The 23,801-nt window shown below is 44.6% G+C and overlaps 1 protein-coding gene across 4 annotated transcripts in view; it reads left to right on the top strand.

Moving 5' to 3' along the window:
• dcaf6 (ddb1 and cul4 associated factor 6) overlaps positions 1–23,801 on the top strand; it is a 191,470-nt gene that overhangs the window by 26,781 nt on the left and 140,888 nt on the right. For all 4 annotated transcript variants that reach the window (XM_038802065.1, XM_038802067.1, XM_038802069.1 and 1 more), the window contains exon 2: positions 22,120–22,181. In XM_038802065.1, coding sequence (XP_038657993.1) covers positions 22,120–22,181 — 62 coding nt within the window. The remainder of the gene's footprint in view (positions 1–22,119; positions 22,182–23,801) is intronic.

The following is a 23,801-nucleotide window of genomic DNA, read 5'->3' on the forward strand; positions in this document are numbered from 1 at the left end:
TAGTATTGACTGTTTGCTTTGTTAGGAACATAGGAGCAGGAGTAGGCCATTTAGCCCATCGAGCCTGCTCCACCTTTCAGTTTGATCGTGACTGATCAGCTAGCTCAATGCCACTTCCCCACCCTGTCTCCATATCCTTTGATGTTATTAGTTTCTAGATATTTATCAATTTCTGTCTTGAATAAGCTCAATTATTGAGCTTTCGCAGCCCTTTGAAGTATAGAATTCCAAAGATTCACCACTCTGGAAAAAGTTCCTCTTTAACTCAGTCATAAATGATCAGCCCCTTCTCTGTCCCATGTTCTAGCTTCCCTAGGCTCCTTCTGTATTATGCCTTCACACCCTTTGAAAGCTGATTAAACTTTAGTTCATGCTTATGGTTCCCTGAGTTTTCTTGAACTCTCTTCTTGGCTTCCAAAGCTCCTCCTTCTACAAACTAACATGTCCTAAGATTCGCATTCTCATCCTATCACATATTAACTCTTGCTCACCAGTCAGTTACGTCTTTGCTGATTTCGACTGGATCCCAAATTACCAAACTCAAATTCTTACAATGGAACTCATTAAAACTTGGGATGACTGATGAGAAATTTAACACATGACAGAATGTGGGTGCTGGGGTTTTGGATAAGCTTCCTACCTAGTCTGCAATTTCCTTGGATTTTAAATTCAAGTCCCAATCTGCAATTTGGGATCCTGTGCCTCCCTCTTTCACATTACATCATGGTGGGAGCTTTCAGCTGTTTTGGTCCCTCTTTGGAGCTCATTTGTTAAACATCACTTTTGTGTTGCTATTTCCTATCCAGTTCTCAGAAAATCTTGTAATCGCCCTCCTCAAATGTACTTTCCAACAAGCCTCCTAAATTCTCAGCTGCTCCATCTGTAACTCGTCTGTGTAAAGCTCCATAAGATTTTTATGTGAAGAAACTTAATTTTGGGGAAATGTGCTGTTTAGTGGGGGAAAATTGTCATACTGCTGAGTAAGTATTTGGAATCATTTATTTTCAATTACACAAAATAGCTACAAGTTGGAAACTAAATATGACCAATATGATGAAAGTATGTGTTGTGTAGTTCAGTTTTATTTTATAAATTTAGAATACCCAATTAATTTTTTCCAATTAAGAGGCAATTTAGCGTGGCCAATCCACCTATCCACATCTTTTGGGTTGTGGGGGCGAAACCCATGCAAGCACGGGGAGGATGTGCAAACTTCACACGGACAGTGACCCAGAGCCGGGATCGAACCTGGGACCTTGGTGCCATGAGGCCGCAGTGCTAACCGTTGTATAGTTTAGTTACTATGTGTGTATAGTGTGAAGGATGCGCATATAATGTATGATTAAATGAAGGGTCTAAAGTTGCAGGAACCCAACGTCTGGACCAGTTCCGGGTCTCGATGCCATACTGCACAGTCATGAAATGTAAATTTCAATGCAAAATACCTTAATTGGCCTGGAGGTGATTTTGATGCGCAATTAAGGTCGCTGGACACTGGGAGATGAGATTTCATTCTGGAGAGCGATTTTAAAAGGCAGCCATCACTGTGCTTACTGCTGGCTGGGGGAAACGAACAGACGGGAGAGCAGAGGGCCAGTCGACATAAGTGCTCAAAGGCTCATTGCTCAAGGACATTGACTATTCTGAAGTGATAGCAACTTGTGCCACTGCAGGAAAACCTGATTTAAAATTTAATTCGGCAGCCGCAATCAGTAATGGCTCCCCGCCATGTTCCCAACAGTCATATGCTGACGTGACCCAAATAGGTTGTCAGCCCCCATCCCTCTGCCTTCTCTCCCTTTAAAAATTCCAGTGTGTCATAGAGACATTGGAAGACTGGCATGCCATCCAGGAGTGCTATTTCCGGGGGACAATTGCAGCTGACCTCATGCCCTGGGGCAATTTGCATCCTGGCCATGTATGTCACATTTATAAATGACATAATTATGAAATGTGTACATATTTTCTTTCTGTATGATTATTTTCCTCTTTTGGCCTTAGAAACTCTAAATGAAAAGACAACAGCGAGAGAAAGCATTAAAACCATCATAACAAATACTTCCAAACTTATACTATGGCAAGATAGGAAATGTAAATAGGTGAATTGCTCAATTGGAAAGCCAGTGCAGACACGATAGGCCAAATGGTCTCCTGTGATTCTACAATTTTAAAAACCTAATTCTTAACCTTCTGATTTACACTCACACTGTACAAGATATTCGCCCCTTCCTCTATTAATCCAGAATATCCTTAAACAATTCAAACAAATTTCTATAGCAAATCCATCTTGCCATAATATAGGTTTGGAAGTATTTGTTATGATGGATTAATGCCATCTCTTGCTGCTGATTTTTCAATTTTGGATAATGGGAGGTGTGGGCCTGCCTATGGAAATTACGATGGGCTTGACCCTGAGGAAGAGAGAATTGACCAAGAGTCTAAATGGTACCCATCGCCCTAGAATTTCCTTCACCTCTTCGTTAATGTCATTAACTTATGAAATAGACTGCTTTTATTGATGCTTCATTTATATTCTGGCAGTATGTACATCCTCCTTGCTGCACATAGTTCATATTTCTATTTCGCAATATACACAATATTGCCAAACCTTGTGGTACTGAGCATTATTGACTAATCACATTTTAACTGGTCTTGCTTTTGAATCTATGCTTGCCATTGTATTTGCCTTTAAAGTTGCGCTATTTTGTGTCTCAAACTCCATTTCCCAGCCATTTCTGCATCCAACTCTTCTGCCATTATATGTAGTGTGTTTTACATTCATCTTTTCAATTTGCCTAGACTAATGGAACTTTTGAGGTACAACTTAACTGAACAAATTTACTCTGAACTGCTAACTTAAGCTGTGGAGGATAAGATATGATTCTGACTTTAGAGTAATGAGTCAGCCAGAAATTAATTTAAGTATTTAAAGTCAAACTTCTGGAGTCGTGGGAGAGGGGTAAATTAATGAAAATGGGGAGGTGGTGGCATAGTGGGTTGTCACGCACTAGTAAACAGAGACCGAGGGCGCGATTCTCCAGAAAAAGGTCTAGGTGTGGTATGGAGTGGGAATTGCCATGAGCTTCCCGGCGCTTGGCCCTGCGAGACTGGCAACGCAATTCAATGTTAGTTGGTCCACTCAACGAGGCCTCATGGGCTTCTTGCCGCAAATGAAGGCTCACCAGCTGATTCACTGGCACTGTGTTAGTTAGCCGCCCTGCTAATAAGGTCGAGCAGCACTTACTCAGCCAACCCCAGCCAGCTCGCTGTCATGGCGCTGAGGAAACCCGCCCCAAGATTTGGGGACCCTGATCTGGGGAGACAGCTTGATGCCGTGGAGGCTAGGGGGGCTGCCTGTTCCCCCAAGGATCCCAGAGAGTCAGCCACAGGGCAGCCAGTGATGCCTGGCATGGCAACAGCTGTAGGCTTGGGGTGTGTGACAAGGAGGACTGGCCTCCAGTCCCATAAGAAGGTCAACGACTTACACCTGGCAGCGCGAGCGAATAGAGAGCAACCCCCCCCCAGGGAGCATCCACTCCCCATGCGACCCCCAACCCTCCCTGCACACACACCCTCCCACCACTGTGAACCACGCATGTGGCAAACGATGCCCCCTCTGTCTCCTCAGCAATAGCTTTCCCATAATCATCGGAAGAGGGCCAAGACTGGCGGAGGGGTGCCGGACATGAGATTCCTCACCTCCTTTGAGGAATGTGCCCTGGAGGTGACTGGGGTGGCTGAGGACAGATCAGTCACTCATGCGGAGGCTGGCGGATGCTGCTGAGGGGAGAACCCACCAGGCTCCACCCAGAAGGCCTGTCAAACATGAGTTGTTATTGCCTTACTGACTGACTCATCCCTCCCACTGACCACACGTCCATTCTCCAGGTCCTCCAGCTGACGGCGCCTGCCCATCCCAGACGGCACCGTCTCCTGATTCCCACGAGAACATCTCACGACACCACTCATCCCCACCCACCACCAGCGCAGGTACACATACCTCGGTGGAACATGTTAGTGGTCAGGCTTCTGGGGCACAATCTGGTGAGTACCACACTGCTGATGATGCACATCAGGTGGAGGCAGGAACCCCCAAGTGAGACAGCAGTCAGACATCTGCTGGATTCCAGGACCCAGCTGGTTCCCAGCCTGGTGCTGTGCCTGTGGTACAGAGGTACCCGGAGCTGATTGAGACGATAGGGTGCAGCTGGGACATTCAGAGGGAGATGTCAGCATCACAGTGGAGAGCCTGGTGCATGATGCTGGCATCATTAGTGAAAGTACCAAGGCGTCGCGCAGTTTATGACGGTCATGGCTGAGGGTCGCGGCAGAATGTCCGATTCACTGGGGGATGTGACCTGGTGTGGTTCCACAGGACATGTCCCGCTCTCAGATGGGCACGGCTGAGGCGCGATGGAGCTTGTCGCAGATGAGCATTGCCGAGGCACTGGAGAGCATGTCCCAGTCACTGAGAGCATCTGTTGTGGCAGGATTTGAACCTGGGTCCCCAGAGCATTAGTCTAGGGGCACGAGGAGGTTGGCACGATGGTGCAGGCATTGGGGAACCACCAGGGCCAGCAGAGCCAGATGATGCAGGGGCAGCCGACTGCCCTTCCATCCCATAATGAACCCCAGAGCACCGACCAGGTGGAGGGTGCGCTGGGTGCCAAGCTGGACCGTCCCATGGAAAGGCGACAGTGGCCACATTTTCCCCGAGGTCCAACCCTCTGCTGAGGCCTCGTCGCGAAGTCAGCACACGGGACAGGACAGCACAGCTGAGCATGTGCCGCCATAAAGTGTGCCTGGGGCGTCCGGCCTCAAGAGCCCCCAGAGGACGCCCACAAGGGGCATCAAAGGCCATGTCACAAGGTAGGCAGCTGGCTGTCTCCACCTCAGATGGAGACATCTGGATATAGCGGTAGAGCTAGGAGGGCCAAGCATGTTGAGGATCACTCGTGCACGGGGGGTGGGGGGGAAGAGAGTTGGGGGGGGGGGGGGGTTGGGTGAGTGAGGGGGTGGTGGAGTTGGGAAGGGTGGGTGGGGGGGGTAGGCATTGTAAAATACATTAAACACCTTTGTGCACAACTATTAAGACACCTCTGTCACTTTCTTCCGCATCTCTCCAGAAATATCTCTCTCCCTGTGGTACTCAGCCACCGTCCCATCATGGGCTAGTCCCCGGAGCTGTGTTCCATCCCCTAGGTGTTCGGATGTTAGCTCCTGTGTGTGTGGTGTTGCCTCCTGCAGTGTTCAAGAACAGTGTCCACGCATCAAGATGTGATTAGGGTTCTGGGCAATGACTCCCACATGCTACATGGCCCGCCCACCCATGGGAATCCACTTGGGTTCTGTGAAGTGCTCACTTAACGATTGCCAATTCCCTATTAGCAATAGCCTTCAGCCGCATGGCCAGAGGACTTGGCAATTGGAAGGGGTTATGGGTGATCGGTGGAGCAGACGGGAAGGGATAAGGGTTGCCCCTGGAACGGGTAAACGATCCAGGGTTTGGCATGGTGGTACCGCGAACGGTTGCCCCATAGCGCCTGCTCCCCCATCCCCCCATTCCGCCTATGGGAGCAGGCCGGTTACATCGCAACCGTTGGCACAGTTCTTGTTTTTGGCCCCTCCTGCTATTCACCCGCCTCATTTCGCTTGAGCGAGAGAGTAAAGAGGCTGGAAGATCGCGCACCTAGAGTAATGCTTTGGGGACCCAGGTTTCAAATCCTGCAACTGCAGATGGTGAAATTTGAATTCAATAAAATATCTGGAATTAAAAGTTGAGTGATGAACATGAAACAATTGTTGTAAAAAAACATTTGGTTCATTCATGTCCTTTTAGAGAAATGTTTAGAAACTACATACATCTTTTTTGCCAGGCATAGAATAATAAAGCGCAAAAAGGCCCTTTGGCCTATTGTGTCTGCGTTGGTCAAAAATAACCACACAACCATTCTAAACCCATTTTCCAGCACTTGACCCATAGTCTTGTATGCACTGGGGATGCAAGTGCACATATAAACACTGCTTAAATGTTATTAGGGTCTCCTTCTGCCACCTTTTCAGGTAGGAATTCCAAACTCTCATCACCCTCTGGGTAAAAAGATTTTTCCTTACTTCCCCTCTAAACCTTCTACCATTACCTTAAACCTATGCCCCTGGTCATTGAGCCCTCTGCCAAGGGGAAACATTTCTTCATGTCTACTCTATCTATGCCCCTCACAATTTTATACATCTCAATCATGTTGCCCCTCAGTCTCCTCTGCTCAAAGGAAAACAATCCAAGTCAATCCAATCTCTCCTCATAACTAACACTCTCCAGCTCAGGCAACATCTTTGCAAATCTCTGCACCCCTTCCAATGCTATCACGTCACTCCTGCAATGTGAATTCCAGAACTGCACACTGCTCTAGATGTGGCCTAACCAATGTTTTATACAGTTCCAGCATACCTTCACTGCTCTTGAACTCTGTGCCTTGGCTAATAAAGGGAAGGATACCATATGTTTCTTAACCACTGTATCCACCTGCTCTGCAGCCTTAAGGGACCGGTGTACATGCACACGAAGATCCCTCTGATCCTCGGTGCTTCCCAGGGTCCTGCCATGTATTCTCTTGCTTGCTTGTCCTGCCCAAGTGCATCACCTCACACTTATCTGGATTGAATTCAATTTGCCACTGATCAGCCTGTCTATATCCTCCAGAAATCGAAGGCTATCCTTCTCACGATGTACCACCCCATCAATTTTCGTATCATTCACAAACAGACTAAACAACCCTCCTACATTCATATCTAAATCATTTATATAAAGCACAAAATACAAGGGCCCTAATACTGATCCCTGCGGGACCCCACTGGATAGAGGCGTCTAGTCAGAGAAAAATCCCTCGATTATCACTCCTCTGCTTCCTGCCACTAAGCCAATTTTAGATCCAAATTTCCTTGGATTTCATGGGCTCTTACCATCGCTATCAGTCTCCCATGTGGGACCTTCTCAAAAGCCTTGCTGAAGTTCATCAAATGCATTTCCCTCATCTACACACCTGGTCACCTTTTTGAAAAACTCAGTTAAGTTGGTTATGAAAATTATTTTACTGAGAAAAAAAAAAGCCAGATGGCTTCCTTCTGTGGTGCATGATTCTATGATGAAATTAACTTAACGAGAACTCTTAGTGAGTGCGACAGTTAGATTAATCAATTAATGTGCCGAATAAAGGGAATCTAATTTTTGGGGACCAATTTATCAGCTAAGCAAATTGAATGTGGTTAAAGAAAATTGAGCTGCCTATTTACATCCCATTCTCTCTTCACTATAGCTCTACCTACTGCTCTCCCTCCTTGCTTCTCCAGACCTATTCATCTCTTCATTTATAATACTTTTGCTGATCTTACAGTCTCTACTTCCTCAAACTTCCCATCTTCCCAATATCCACTAGACTTGATGTTCACTACCCACCCCACATATTTACTTGTGATGTGGAGATGCTGGCGCTGGACTGGGGTGGACACAGTAAGAAGTCTCACAACACCAGGTTAAACTCCCAACAGGTTTATTTGAAATCACAAGCCTCTGGAGCTTTGTAGTTTAAAACTTCAGATGGATGCTTTATCTGTTCTCTTGGAGACACAACTGTGAAGTTGGGTTCTTTAAAATCCCAGTCTGCTGAGAAGTTAACAATAGCAGGCAGGGTCCAAAAGCTTGCATGCTGTGTGGAAGAGAAAGGAAGGATCTCTTTCAGCTGCTTTCCTCAGTTCTGGGAAAGCATGTTTTTAAACCAAGCAAAGGGTTGGCTGGTCAAGGGCAGCATGTGGCGCAGTGGTTAGCACTGGGACTGCGGCACTGAGGACCCGGGTTCGGATTCCAGCCCTGGGTCATTGTCCGTGTGGAGTTTGCACATTCTCCCCATGTCTGTGTGGGTTTCACCCCCACAACCCAAAGATGTGCAGGTTAGGTGGATTGGCCACGCTAAATTGCCCCTTAACTAGAAAAAAAATAATTGGGTACTCTAAATTTAAAAAAAAAACTGTCATATCCAACTGACCAGTAATTTGAGCATGATTGTGTATTCCACTTGGGTCAGGTCTGGGAATTCTCTCTCTTAGTCTAGGTACCAATGTTCAAGTGATTAGATTTGAGGGTTTGTCTCCACTCAGTTGAGTATTTGAACGTTATGCTAATGGAATAGGAAAGATGGTTCATTCACATTCCACTGAGATATATGCCATCTCCATCTCGGGGTTGGAATGTGAAACTTGCAGTAATGCAAATTAGATAACCACCTTGGCTACGAGTTCAAGTCACTTTAGTCTGTTTTAAACAAGTCTTTTTTTAAAATTCAATTCATGTTTTCAACTGGTGGATTAAAATCATAATTTTACATAAACAAATCTTCATGACGGCACAAATGTTGATGTATCATCTTGTTGGCACGGTGGCTCAGTGGTTAGCACTGCTGCCTCACAGCTCCAGGGACCCAGCGCCGGGTGACTGTGTGGAGTTTGAACTTTCTCCCCGTGTCTGCATAGGTTTCCTCTGGGTGCTGCGGTTTCCTCCCACATTCCAAAGATGTGCAGGTTAGATGGATTGGTCATGCTAAATTGCCCATTAGCGCCGAAAAGGTTAGGTTGGGTTACGGAGATAGGGCAGGAGGTGTGGGGTTAAGCAGGGTGCTCTTTCCAAGGGCCAGTGCAGACTTGATGGGCTAAATGGCCTCCTTCTGTACTATAGATTCTGATTGTCAGGATACTGGACCACGCCCCAACATTTGTTAGGATACTGGACAAGAGGGTGGCATGTGGCACAGTGGTTAGCACTGGGACTGTGGCGCTGATGACCCAGGTTCGACTCCCGGCCCTAGGTCACTGTCCGTGTGGAGTTTGCACATTCTCCCAATGTTTGTGTGGGTTTCACCCCCACAACCCAAAGAGGTGCAGGTTAGATGGATTGGCCACACTAAATTGCCCCTTAATTGGGAAAAAAATAATTGGGTACTCTAAATTTAAAAAACAAAGGATATACTGTACAAGAACCCCAAACAATTTTTAAATTTATAAATTGGTGAGGAAAGGATACTTCACACTAGGAGTGATGTCTCTGACCAATAGCTGTCTTTTATTTTAAAACAAGCGTTAATTTAAACACAGAATTAACCACATTAACATTAAAAAAAATAGCTTTACAATTATCTGTTAAACAGTTCCTCAACATAAGGAAAAATTTAAACTTACTATCTACTAATTCCAATTAAGCAGCCCAATACAGTTCCAATGTTACTTATAAATAAAGTTAACAAACTACTTTCTTAGTTGTGTAGAGACATTCGGGAGCACAACCAGTACACTTCTACTCAACTGAGCAGCATTTGGCAAAACTTCTGTTCAACTTCAAATCCTTCTGCTTTGTCAGACTCCAATCCTACAGCAAACTGCAAAACTACACAGGCCTGGTTCCTCCCATTAATCACATCATCTGTCTCACCCTAAGATGTCACATGACCTGCTTCGGTCTTGATAAAAAAACCCTCATAAATTACCTACTCTCCAGGAAATCCCCAGCAATCACAATATCCCATTAGCCCCCTGTATTTAAACAAGTAAATGGTTTAAATCAATCATAACCTTGCCTTTTATTATTTCTTAATTACAGCTTTAGCAGACACATAGTCTGGATACATGAACCTAGTTTCTTTAATAATAATATTACTGCAACAAATATATACCTTAACCCAGGCTTTTAATAACATTACTGCCATAACTTTAAAATATAATAGTTTCTACACTTATCATAATCTAAAGATGTACACAAAAGATCAGCCTCTCTGTTCTTCCTTCCAGACTTGGAGCTCTCTCCTGTGCCTCGTTGTCCAGAATTGGATAGAGCTTCCAAACCATATCCTTCCTCCCTTATATTATCTGCTGCTTTGTCTGTCTTAGGTCATATGCTGCTGAAGCCATCATCCATGCCTTTACTCGACAATTGCAATGTTCTCCTGGCTGCCCTTCCACCTTCATCCCTGCATAAACTTGATAATTTTGCTGCCAATATCCCAAATCACAACAATCCCGTTCATCCCTATATTAATTGACAAAGGCAACATGAGAAAACATTTTTAACACAGCACGTGGTTAAGATTTGAATACATTGCTTGAGTGGTGGAGGCAGATTCAGTTTTCATTTTCAAAAGGGAATTGGATGAGCACCTGAAATTTTTTTTAAAAATGTACATCAAGGAAATGGCCAGGCAGTGAGACTAGCGAGATTGCTCTTGAAGAGTGCTTGCATGGAATTGACAGGCAGAATTACCTCAGTCTATGCTGTAACCATTCTATGATTTTACCTTTCTGAGTAGGCTACATTTTATTTGATTATTGGCAATTCAGAACAGCTGGTCTGCCCTATAGACATAGGAACAGGAGGAAGCCTTTGACTCCCTAGAGCCTGTTCCGCCATCCAGTGAAATTGTGGCTGATCTGTGACAAAACTCCACATACCACCTTTTCCCTTAAGATTTCTGATCAACCTCAGATGTATAATTACAATTAGTCGAGCAACAACTGCAAAGAGAGGTAGACAAGTTAACTGAGTGGGCAACAAGTGTGTGGTTATTTACTTTGGTAATAAGGATAGGAAAACCGTTTATAAAAAAAGTTGTGAAACTTGTAAATGTTGATGTTCAGAGAAACTTGGATGTACTTGTACAAGGAATGTTAGTGTGTGGGTACAGCAAACAAACAGGAAGGCAAATGGGATATTGGCCTTTATTGCAGGTGGCTTGGAATACAGGAGTAAGGAAATATTGTTACAGTTATATGGAACTTTGGTGAAACCACATCTGGAGTACTTGCACAGTTTTGGTCTCCATACCTAAGGACATGTATATTATTTGCATTGGAGGTGGTACTGCAAAGGGGCACTAGCTTGATCCCTGGAATGACAGATTGTCCTATGGTGAGATGTTGCGTAAATGGGCTTATGCACTCTGGAGTTTAGAAGAATGAGCAGTGACCACATTGAAACGTACAACATTCTGATGGTGCTTGATAAGATTGATTATGAGAGGTTGTTTCCCCAGCTAGGTTCTAAATCTAAACACTGATGCAATCTCAGGATAAGTAGTCACACATTTCGAACTAAAATAAGGAGAATTTTTTTCACTGAGGGTTGTGAATCTTTGAAATTCTCTACCCCATATGCTTTAATGTGGATGCTTTAATGTTGAGTATATTTAAGGCTGTGATAGACAGGTTTTCGATTTCTCTGGAAATTGAGGGATATGGGGAGCAGGCAGGGATGTGAAGTTGAGGCAGAATATCAACTGTGATATTGAATGGAGGAGCAGGCTCAAGGGGCCGTTTGGTATCATGTTCCTACTTTTTGTGTTATGTTCTTATTTGCAGAAGCAAGTTTAAAACTTACACCAACCTTTGCGCCTGTATGGAGTTGGAATTGTTTTCTAGCTTCACCGCTGAAAAGATTGACCATCGACCATGACCCTGGTCCTAAATTGCCAACTAACAGGTGGAGGGAGGATATTTCCAGCACTTTGGGGGGGTGCCCCGCACATATTTGTTTACTCCTGAAACCAAATTTTGGAACAAGGCTTTTAAAATTCATGCAAAATACAGAGATGCTACACTTCATTTAGAAGCTAGCATGTTATAATATTATTGCTGCAACTGAAAACCCAAGAATTTGTAATGTAATCCAAAATAATGACAGGGATCATCTAAATTTAGAAAGAGTGAAGCGGCGTCAGTATATTTCGTAAAGGTTAAACATAGGGCACAAGTGTTCTGAGAAAATAAATTTGGTGAGCACATACAGAAATTCTATTGAAAATAATTATTAAAAAGTAATGTACTCTATGTTAATTGTATTGTTTTTATACCAACTTCACTATTCTTCTATTTCTATATCATTTGTGAAGTCCACATGGTAATATTATTGTATAGGACTTTGGTTTCACTTTATTTGGGTGTCCCGTTTTAAAAATATTGTTTTCTACTTCAGAATTAAGTCATTCTATTTTGCATTCTAAGTCATTAAAGGATTAAACCTCAAGGACTGAATGCTCCTGTAGGTTAACATTTTTGACTGGATCTTTGATGATACATCCAGTGAGTGGGCTGCAATGCAATATACATTTTGCCAAACAACTTTGCATTTTAAATGCTCTTAAAATTGCTCACTGCTCCTTCAATTGTCTGTTTTTTCTTGCTTTCGCATTTGTTTCCTTCTTTGATTTCACTGCATTATTTGTGTGCTTTCATTTATGAGTGTCTCTTTGCCTTCACTAATGCTCCTCATCCCCAACCCATTTTCATATTTTCTCTTTCCTCTTGTTTGAAAGTTTTTAACTCTCTCTTTGTCCCTTACTATATAAGCTGCGAAAGCAAACAAACAGCATTCGGACTTGGGTCAGTGAGTTGGAAGAAGCAGTCACTTTGGAATTGCCTCACAAATAGAAGCATTAGCTGGCTTGCTTGGGCTGGTTGGTGGTAGCCCTTGTATGTGGGTATAATGGAAAGAAATGCTATTGAGCCTGCCATATTCTAAAGGTAGTCCTTACTAGTTCACTGCAGGGACATCTTACAGGGTCAGCTTCCATTTAAGACCATATGCATGTGAGTAACATGTAGTGGTAGCTATCTACGAAATTTCTGAAACCCACAACCTCCTCTCCGTTCTTGGATAGCCCGTCTAACAATTCCCACGCCCTGCTACTTTTATATTTTTTTATATATATTTTATTACAGACATGTATCAAAACAGGATACAACCCATAAACACCCCAGGAAACATACTTCCCAGTAATCAACTCTACAGTCTGTACAAATGTTTTCCCCCTTTTCACCCTCCCTCCCACCCCTGCGGCAAACAGCACCTCAAACAGTCATAAACATCCCCCACCTTTTCTCAAACCTCTCTGCGGGAGCCCCTTAACTCATACTTTACCGTCTCCAATTGCAGGCAGTCGTATAGGTCACCCAACCAAGCCGCTACCCCCAGTGGCGATGTCTACTGCTACCCTAGTAGAATTCACGGTCGTGCAGTCAAAGAGGCGAAGGCCAGAACATCAGCCTTCCACTTCTTCATGAGCTCTGGCTTCTCTGAAACCCCAAATATTGCCACCAAAGGGTCTGGGTCCACCTCCCCCTCCACTATCCTGGCTAAGACCACAAACACTCTTGTCCAGAATCTTCCCAATTTCTGCAACCCCAAAACATGTGTGGGTGGGCAGCTAACTGCGAACATCAGGTGGCTGATAAATGTAACAATGACCCCCCCTTAACCCTAACCCTGTTTTGAGTTTACAGCAAGATCAAAAAACATTTCTAATTTAACTTTTTTAATATTAATATTTTAATCCCCTCAATATTTGGGGATTAGTCTTGCTGCTCATTTGTGTATTTTTAACATTCCTACATTCATTTTCAATATAGTTTGTGGTGTGAGCGACACTAAGGGCGCAATCTAAATGCTGCGTTGCATCCTGCGTGGATCCGTATGAGCCGGTTAGATCACAGGAGATGCCGAAATCGGGATCCTGCTCCCGTTGGCGGATCCGGGATGTCACCTCGATGTGGCAAGAAACCAATAATCACCAATTAAGGCCAATCTCCATAACGTTAATGGGACCGGCTACCGATAGAACGGCCTGCCATGATCTAACTGGCTCCGAGTGAGCGGTCAAGCGGGCGCCCTTTAGCTCACCACACCTGTATAAAAATGTGGGGATCGGAGGAGATGAGTAACCATCTAATTCTTGGAAATATGGTGAAGAACATTTTAACTCCCTCTGACCATGTGACCTCTGGCTGCACAGCTCAAGGATATTACTGTTAAGGAATTGGCATTTTAATTAGACAAAACACTTGCAGCGTTCAAGTGGATTCCCGTGGGTTAACGTGCCATGTTGCAGGCGAGTGCTACTGCCTAGAATCTCAATCAGACTGAGACCTGGACACCTTGCCTGAACACTGGAGGCGACAATGCCACAGAAGCAGTAGCCAATAATTGAACACCCAAGAGCTGGGCTTCAACACAGGGGATATCCGCGTGATCAGATGTTGAGTGTATGGATCGGGGAGGGAACCCGAGCCTGGTCCAAGTAATGTTCTCGTCTGGTGGCTGGGGTTGCATGCGCATGGTGGGATCCCCCAACACAGCCAGAACGTTGGATGGCACCCAGTTAGCAGGGAATGTAAGGGTGTGGGAGACCTGGAGAATTTGAGGGCTTGGGTGGAAGAAGTAAACTATTGTCGGTCTCTCGCCCTCTCCAATTCCTTACAAATATCACATATTCGTGAAGTTACTGATGCCCTGTTTGCCCAGGCAGCCGACTACATAAACTTTGACCTGGACCAAGCCCATCAAGATGTCCGGACATCAGGATTCTCCGCCATTGCGGGGATGCCCCAGGTCCAAGGGGTGATAGATGGCACGCATGTCGCCTGTGCGCACTGGGCTGTCCGGGGAATACCCTTCATCAACAGGAAGGGGATCCACTCCCTGAATGTCTAACTCATGTGCGACCACCAGCTCAAGATAATGCACGTATGTGCATGCTTCCCCAGGAGTGTGCACGACAGCTACGAACTGGGGCAGTTGGAGATCCCCGGGTCTTTGATTGACACCCCAGGATGAATGTTTGGCTCTTGGGGGATAAGGGGTACATTGAGGTCTTGGCCACTGATGCCAGTACGGAGACCAGAGACCAATGCGGAGACCCAATATAAAGAGGCCCCTGTGGCCACCTGGGTTGTCATTGAACGGTGCATCAGACTGCTGAAAATGCGATGCCAATGCCTTGACTTCCCTGTGGTGCACTGCAGTACACCCACATTGAGAGTTGCTCGATTTGTGGTAGTCCACTGTGCCCTCCACAACCTGGCACAGCAGCGGGGCGATGTGAAGGAGGTGGGGCATGTGGCCTCTTCTGAAGAGGAGTCCGACCAAGAAGGGCTGGAGGAGGAGCCCAGGTGGCGGTGGCGAGGGTCTGGCATTCCTGGACGATCGGGAGGCCCTCAGCCTTGCCCACTTCTCGTAAGGCGTGGCTTCGTCGGCACTGGGGGATGGCGGCAGGCTGGGCTGCAGTGTGGAATAACATGACCGGCTTTACATATTGTCCCCCCCCGTCCCCCCCCCCCCGTCCCCCCTCCCAGTGATCCTCAAACTGCTGGTGTGTCCCCAGGATGCACATTTGATGTGGAGGCAGCCTGCTGCTTACTGCCCCCTGTGGCCTTCCTGCCTCTGGCGTGCCTCCTTTGAGGTCCTGGGGCCAGAGGGCTCCGGCTGCCTCGCCAATGGCACATGCCTCGCTGTGCTAGCCTGTCTGCCCGCTGACCCCGAGGTATGCGATTGTCAGGAAGAGGGACTCATAACTGGCTGGTGACTACCGTCTTCTTCCTGTAGGGAGGCTCCAGGCCGGCTTCCAGCGCTCCCACCTCCCAGACGGTGCCCATAAGACCCTGAGGGTCACCTTGGGACGGAGGGGCAACTGGAGTGAGCTCCGGTGGCCCGTGCGCCATCTGGCTCGGCCAACTCTGGTGGCTCCCCATTCTTTGCACCATGATGTCGCCCTCAGCGTTGCTTGCCTATGACCGGGCCACGCTCTGGAGTGGCTCAGCAAAGTCCACCTGTGCCTCAGACACGTTCCTCAGCGACTGGGACATACTCCGTAGCACCTCGGCAATGTCCATCCAAGACTGGTATATGCTCTGCAGCGCTTCTGCAAGGACCACGCGTCAGGAACACACCACCACCATCGTGATGTTGACCTCTTGTCCCGCACTCTTGTCCCGCTCTCTCTCTGGTGCCAGGGGGCTGATACCAACTCACCTGTGTGGCCAGTGGAGGCCATTGAGCTTCTTGCGGCACTGGGTGGTGGTCCTCCTGGAAACACTTCCTGTGTTGACTGCCACTGCCTTAAAGGCAGAATCGGCTGACCCGTGCCTGACCATACGACCTCCTCGGGGGAACAGAATGTCCTGTCGCGACTCTACCCCATTCAGCAGTCTGGCCAGGTCACGTCTCCGAATCGTGGTGCACGTCTCCTTGGTGTTTGTTTGGAAGGAGCAGTTTAAGAGCTGACCCCTTGTTAGCGGAGAGCTGCCGGGTGCAGTCCTGGCGAATCCTGACAGCCATTTCTGCCTTAAAACCTGTGGGACATCATTACTGCCCATTGATGTTGGATACCGGTTGTGGCCCTGCCCGATTGGCCGTTGAGAAGCACCCGGCAATTCTCGCTTGCTCCGCGCCCAGTGCTACTCCCATTAGATCGTGCCCTATGCTTGTCCAGTGGATTGTAAAGCCCGAGTGTTACTTCTGGAACTAAATAACCTAATCCTTTATTGATATTCTTCAAACATTGAAAGTGATGCAGTTGTGATCATCCCTGGGTTCCTATTTCTCTGTGCTAATTCAGTTACATTCATTGTATTACAATTTGGCCCAGACATTTTGATCCTTTCTATGCATCATACAATATTCAATTTTTCATACCTGAAATACTTACAGATCACTTTTGCAACTTCTACTCGCCAAAGATTGATATGATGATTGAAGTGTTTGGTGCAAGTATAAGTGGGAAATTGATCTACGATTATACTATGAGTTGGGATGATATGGGAAATGAACTGTATCCCCTTTCCTTCCCTGGAAATGTAATAGTCAATTTAGTGGTCTTGAAAATAATTAGTAAAACATGGCCCCGTAAAGCAGCTGACTCTAAATGGTGGCCCAATCTTTTTGGGGGATTTGTACTTCTTAGAAATTAGTGAAATGGTGCAAAACTGTCACCATTGTTTATGTATTGAGTGAAAATAGGAATACAGAGGATATACTTGTAAGATGTCACTGCATTGTTCATGCTGAAGTGTGATACTAACATTTTCCATGACATTTGTTTTAAAGAACACAAGTCACACCCAGCATATCTTTCTCAACAGCTGAACATTTATCTTTGCTCTCTATGGGTAGCACAGTGGTTAGCACAGTTGCTTCACAACTCTAGGGTCCCAGGTTCGATTCCCGGCTTGGGCCACTGTGCGGAGTCTGCACGTTCTCCCCGTGTCTGCGTGGGTTTCCTCCTGTGCTCAGATTTCCTCCCACAGTCCAAAGATGTGCAGGTTAGTTGGATTGGCCATGATAAATTGCCCTTAGTGTCCAAAAAGTTTAGGTGGGGTTTCTGGGTTACGGGGATAGAGTGGAGGCGTGGGCTTAAGTAGGGTGCTCTTTCCAAGAGCCGGTACAGGGTCGATGGGCCTAACGGCCTCCTTCTGCACTGTAAATTCAATGATTGTTTTCTTTGTTATAGACATCTCCCTTGGGTTAATGTGTCTGTTCTTTTCTGTTTACTGTTGGGCACTTCCTGTTGACAGCTGACCATTGCAGATTGTACCACGTGTAATTTGCTGCACTTCCTTGTTTTGTTTGAAGTATATTAATAATCTTTATTAGTGTCACAAGTAGGCTTACATTAACACTGCAGTAAAGTTACTGTGAAAATTCCCTAGTTGCCACACTCAGGCGTCTGTTTGGGTACACAGAGGGAGAATTCAGAATAACAAGCACATCTTTCTGGACTTGTGGGAGGAAACCGGAGCACCCGGAGGAAACCCACGCAGACACTGGGAAAATGTGCAGACTTTGCACAGACAGTGACTCAAGATGGGAATCGAACCTGGGTCCCTGGTGCGGTGAAGCAACAGTGCTAACCACTGTGCTACCGTGCCGCCACATTTACCCACATTGTTAGCTCTAGCATACAAGTGACAAGGCGTGTACACAATGTTACTGTTGAGCAATTGCTGCTGGCATTTTTTATGTAAGTGGAGTGAAAAATAACACTTGTCATTCCCGAATGAACACCTATGGTATCGTAGAAAAATATCTATTTGATCATTATTACCTAATCAATCAGAGCCATACCCAGTTGCCAGCACACATTTTTCCGTTGGATAATGTTGATCTTCAGTAATGGATTCAAATAACCATTTAGTGCTTTTCTGGAGTATACTCATTATGCCTCAGGAATCAGTTCTAGGTCGATTGTTATTTGTTATTAATGATTTAGATGAATATTTAGGAGGCATGCCGATAACATCAAGATTTGTGGCAGAGTGAATTGTGAAAAAGGTTATCTAGGATTGCAATGGGATCTTGATCAATTGGGCCATAAGACATGGGAGCAGAATTAGACCGCTTGGCCCATCGAGTCTGCTCTGCCATTCAATCATGGCTGATATTTTTCTCATCCTCATTCTCCTGCTTTCTCCCCAGTGGGCTGATAAATGGCAGATGCAGTTTAATTTAGATAAATGTGAGGTGATGCATTTTGGTGAACAGGATGGTGAAGAAGGCATTCGGCATACTTGGTTTGGTTGGTCAGAACATTGAATACAGGAGTTGGGTCTTGCTAAAGTTGTACAAGACATTAGTAAGGCCACAACTAGAATACTGTGTACAGTTCTGGTCACCCTATTATAGAAAGGATAGTATGAATCTAGAAAGAGTGCAGAATAAATTTGCTAGGATACTACCGGAACTTGATGGTTTGAGTTATGAGAGGCTGGGTAGACTGGAACTCTTTTTCCCCTGGAGCGTAGAGGCTTAGGGGTGAGAGTATAGAGGTCTATAAAATAATGAGGGGCATAGATAAGGTAGATAGTCAACATCTTTTCCCAAAGATAGGGGAGCCTAAAACTAGAGGTTTTAGGTTTAACGTGAGGAGAGAGAGATACAGAAGGGTCCATAGGGACAATTTATTCACACAGAAGGTGGTGAGTGTCTGGGACGAGCTGCCAGACGCAGTAGTAAAGTCGGATACAATTTTGTGTTTTAAAAAGCATTTAGACCGTTATAAGGGAAAGCTGAGTACAAAGGGATATGAGCCAAATGCATTTAGACAGTTATATGGGACTAGCTTAGTGGTAAAAACTGGGCGGCATGGACAAGTTGGGCCGAAGGGCCTGTTTTCATGCTGTAAACTTCTATGACTATAACATACAGATGCTGTAAATAGCATATTTATTATTTACATAACTCCGAAACAAACTGATAAAAGACCAATGTTATGTTTATTCTAACAGTTTTGCAAATGTTTGTAAATCAGAGAGAAAAAGACTTGTGTCAAAGTGTTTTGCACAAAATGTACACCTTTTTGATAATTGTGCAAGGTACTGATTAAATGTTAGTTCATCTGCTGTGCAGTTAACAATTTGTATTTGATGGGAAAATGTGAACTGAATGGCAGTCTATTTTGATTAGATTGGCAAGTATACAATTTGATCCAAAGTTGAATCTTATAGCTTGACATCAAACTGAATTTATCACACACAAATTTGAAATTGTTAGTACATAATACTTTTAACTTGATATATTTTTACATTCTCTTCACTCACCTTCCATCACGCCTGAAAAAAAATCATCCTATCATTGATTAGTAGTAGGGTGCAAACATTAAGCTTTCAGAAATCCCGACTAACTTCAGCGGTGACACTTTCTTGTGTTTTGCAAGAGATGCTCAAAAGATGCCACCTGGCACAAAAGACTACTTTTTTTAACAAAACGTGGAGGAACAGAGTCACAGGACCAAGAAAAACAGGATAACAAGGATAACAAGAAAAAACATTTATTAAACATGAAAACACTGGCTTATGGTACAATACTTTTTTACTCCCCTTGCCTTAATGATTGTTTATCACAGATTGCAAAGTACATCTGAACCTACAATGGTCTTATTTACACAAATTCCCTTTAAGCACACAAGCTGAGTGTGGGCAACTGCAATCTGAATCTCAAGTGAATGATTGTCGATGTCCCCTCAGATGATTGTCACGTGAGAGTTTCCAAACTCTACTCCCAAAATCATGCTTTAAAATCTTCTCTCATAATTATGTTTTCCCTTAGCAGTTTGCATTCTGAAATCCAGTCCAGGTTTTACAAACTACTCTTTTAATCCAAGCTACTGCTTCACTTTTAACAGTGAATTCAGTCCAGGATTTTACACCAACCCATTTAGGATTTCTTTGTCTTGGCTGCTGTGAAAACTGCTCAGGATTGCTTTAACTCTCGATTCCCAGACTGTATTAAAATGGCATCAGATGCCATTTGGCTGCTGACCGATTTTAAATCTGGTTATTGCAATTGTCTCTTTAACTCTGAACATTTTGTTTACTCTTCCTTGAATTCTTCTGAACAATATCTTGGTCTCTGTTCACTTAACTCGTTGGTATTAAACATTCCTTGTGTCCTAATTCCCTGATTATCTGGAATGTAAATTGTACTTTAGGAAACCTGCCTCTTTCGCAGCACCCATCCAGTCTTTCTTCTCGCAGAGATCTTTTCAGTCATGAAGGTCTTGTCTCCAACTGTCCCCAAATACAACTAAAACTAAAGGTCCGCCAGTTGCTGAGCAACCCTTTCTAGTTCTATTTTTTCTTCATGCCGTGGCCCTCTAAGCACAATAGAAACACAGTTGGAACTTAACTAGCCCCCACGCACACAAACACCGTGTGCAGCATGAACCCTTCCATGCACAGAAACGTTACACTAAATCCATTTAAAACTGTACCTTGGCTGGAATTCTCTGATTGGTCACTGGCGACAGGATTCTCTGGTCCTGCCGGCAGCGCACTCCCACCCACGGGTTTCACAGTGGCATGAGGTGGCGTCAATTGGAATTCCCATTGACAACAGTTGGAGCAGAGAATCCTGCTGCCAGCGAACGGTGCACCGTCTACTGCTGTTGAGAAACAAGTGACTGGGAGGTTGGAGAATCCTGCCCCTTATTTCTAATATTTATCAGTACAAATCTAAATCCTTTAAAACTACCTTTTGTTTTCCTAACATTTCAACCTGTTTTTCCTGCTTCAGGGAAAAGTGGCTAACTTTCTTTCTCCGTATATGTTTATATGCTAAGTGTCAATTAGTTAGTTTGAATTTCCAGTTTTATTCTATAGAAGCTGATTACTGAATGTGTTATGTCAATTTTAGTGCACTGTAGTCGAGTGACTTTAGTTCCAAAAATCTTAGCTATTGTCACATGTAATCCATGCTGAAAAGCTGTGTTATTATCAACTTTCCACATAGTTTTGATCAGTGTTCTTCAAAGTCGGGGCGTGACCCGCGGGAGGGTCGTGGAGCCGTTGTCCGTGGCGCTCCCAAACGCGCAAATCCCCGCGCAGCAGCCGGCTTTTCATAACGCCGACTGCAAGCGTGCGCAAACATATTTTTATTTTTAAAAAACGGCCGCATTGCGCATGCGCGCACGATGAGCGGATGCGTGCCGATAATCGGGCATGCATCCGCAGTGCGGCTGCTATTTTTTAAAATGCTTGCAGCTTTTTGTTTTACAAGTTCTGTAGTGGTTTTTATTCATTTATTCATTTATTTTATTCATTTAATTTTTTTTTCATTTATAATATTCCTTTTTTCTTACAAGTTCAGGGGGCGTTTTATTCATTTTTATCACTTATTTTATTCATTTTTTTTACAAGTTTGGGGGGGGTTGTATTCATTTTTTTCATTTATCTTACTCATTTTATTTTATTTTTTTTTACAAGTTCGGTGGACGGGGGGCGGGGGGGTGGTTTATTTGATAAAATTGTACAGGAAAAACATTTGGAACTTTGGACAGATGGAGCCTCCATACTTTCTGACACCGGAAGGCTTCACCTTCATCCGACAGGTTCCATTGGAGGAGCGTGTATGAGGGCCAAAGGGACCCAAAACTATTTCCTCCATTTTTGTCAGCAGCAAACAAGGTAAGGGAAAATGGTGGGTCACGCAGGTCGGCCGGTGTGGGTCACGCAGGTCGGCCGGTGTGGGTCACGCAGGTCGGCCGGCGTGGGTCACGAAGGTCGGCCGGTTGGTAAAAATGGGTCCCCGGAAAAAAAGTTTGAAGAACACTGGTTTTGATGGTTAAGTAATCAGAGAATTATAAAAACAGTAATTGCTGTTGTCGTGTTCAACACTTCTCTTGGCTTAGTTAGCAGATATATCCTAATGCTTTATTGCACTTTCATTGATATCTGTTATGATTCTCTCAGTGTTCTATATTTTGCTGCCTATTACACTCCATGGTTATCTTTTTACTTTGATAATTGTTCTTGATGCAGGAAGAAGAGAATTCATCCAAAGATTAAAACTTGAAGCTAAATTGAATGTGCATGATGGTTGTGTGAGTATACAGTCAATTATTTTTTTTTTAAATGCTTTAGAATTGGTCAAAGGAATGATATTTTTTGTTCTGCACTGAACTATAAAGATGCTCAATAAATCACAATATTAATTTTTAAAAAGTGAATGGATTTCCGTCTTAAGCTAAAAATATTTCCAATAGTACTTTTTTTCTGTCTTTATTATAACCGTAGATTGGAATATATCTGGTTGTTGAAATTACTTTCATCCCTCTTTAATTTTTCCTCCTAGAGGACTAGACAATATTTTTGCCTCTGGAGGTGGCGGGGGGGGTTCAGGGGTATACTGCTTCCCATTGGAAAGCCCATAAATGCTATGAAAGGATGGTTAGGGTCCTCCCATTTGTTTCTTTAACCAAATGGTTGTTTTATACTGCTATCTTTATGCTCAAGGCAATGCATATTATAATTGAGATACTTATCATATTCCATGTAGACAATATAATAATTTGCTACCAAACTAATGAGCACAGTCCAAATTATAAGGAGACCGAGTATTCTAATTAATTAATCAGGATTTAATGGCAACCTTTAGCTTTGCCATCATCTTTCTGTCCTACAACTGATGCTGTAAACCTCCTGGACTTCGCCACAGAAATACCTACTTCAATGCATCCTTCAGTACTCTGCTTCTGGATTTTACACTACACATTCTGTCTCCAATTACGGGCAACAGTTTATTGATGCTCCATTGTGATTTCACCACATCTAAATCAATGTTATTCCACCACAGGACATCTGAATTTAATGCTAGACTCCTTCTATCAAGTTTTTATGCATGCTAATAATTGCTATGTAACCAGGTTGATGTAACCCTGCGTTTTCCCTATATATATTCACATGTGCATTTTGTTTCCTACTCCCGATCTGAACCTGGTTTCATTCTTATAAATCTAATCACAGCCACATAATCACTTGCAATGGTTTCTTCCGCTTCATTGCCTCTAGCGTCCCTCAAGGATCTGTCCTTGGCCCCCTCCTGTTTTTCATCTACATGCTGCCTCTCGAGACATCATCTGAAAATTCAGCAATAGTATGCTGAATACATATGCTGACGCCATACATCTCTACCTTCACCCACCAGTGCCACCTCTCAACTCCTTCACTGATTCGAAATTATCAGACTGCTTATCTTGCATTCGGAACTGGCTGAGCAAAACTTTCCTCCAGTGGAATTTTAAGAAGGCTGCAGCTGTTCTATTTGATCGCGCTACCAACTCTATTGACTAGCTACAGACTCCATCAGTCAACTTTCTCGCAGTCATATTTGACCCCGAGATGAGATTCAGACAATACGGGCAGGATTCTCGGAAATGGAAGCAGAGTCTCCGCGCTGTCGTGAATGCTGTCGCGTTTCACGATGGCGCGAAACGGGCGCAGGCACTAACGATTCTGGCCCCCACATGCACGGTGGACTCCCTCAACGTGCCGGCCCCGACGCAACATGGTGTGGGGGTTCGGGGGTCGGGTCGCGTAACAAAATAGGGCTGGGGAGGCTGGCCCGCTGATCGGCCGATCGCCGATTGCGGCAAGATTGCGGCGATTCTCCGACCTGGTGCAGGGCTTGGAGAATCCCGCCCAACATATCTGTGCCTTCACTA

This window comes from Scyliorhinus canicula, chromosome 7 (assembly GCF_902713615.1).
Source record: "Scyliorhinus canicula chromosome 7, sScyCan1.1, whole genome shotgun sequence".
Lineage (NCBI taxonomy): Eukaryota > Metazoa > Chordata > Chondrichthyes > Carcharhiniformes > Scyliorhinidae > Scyliorhinus > Scyliorhinus canicula.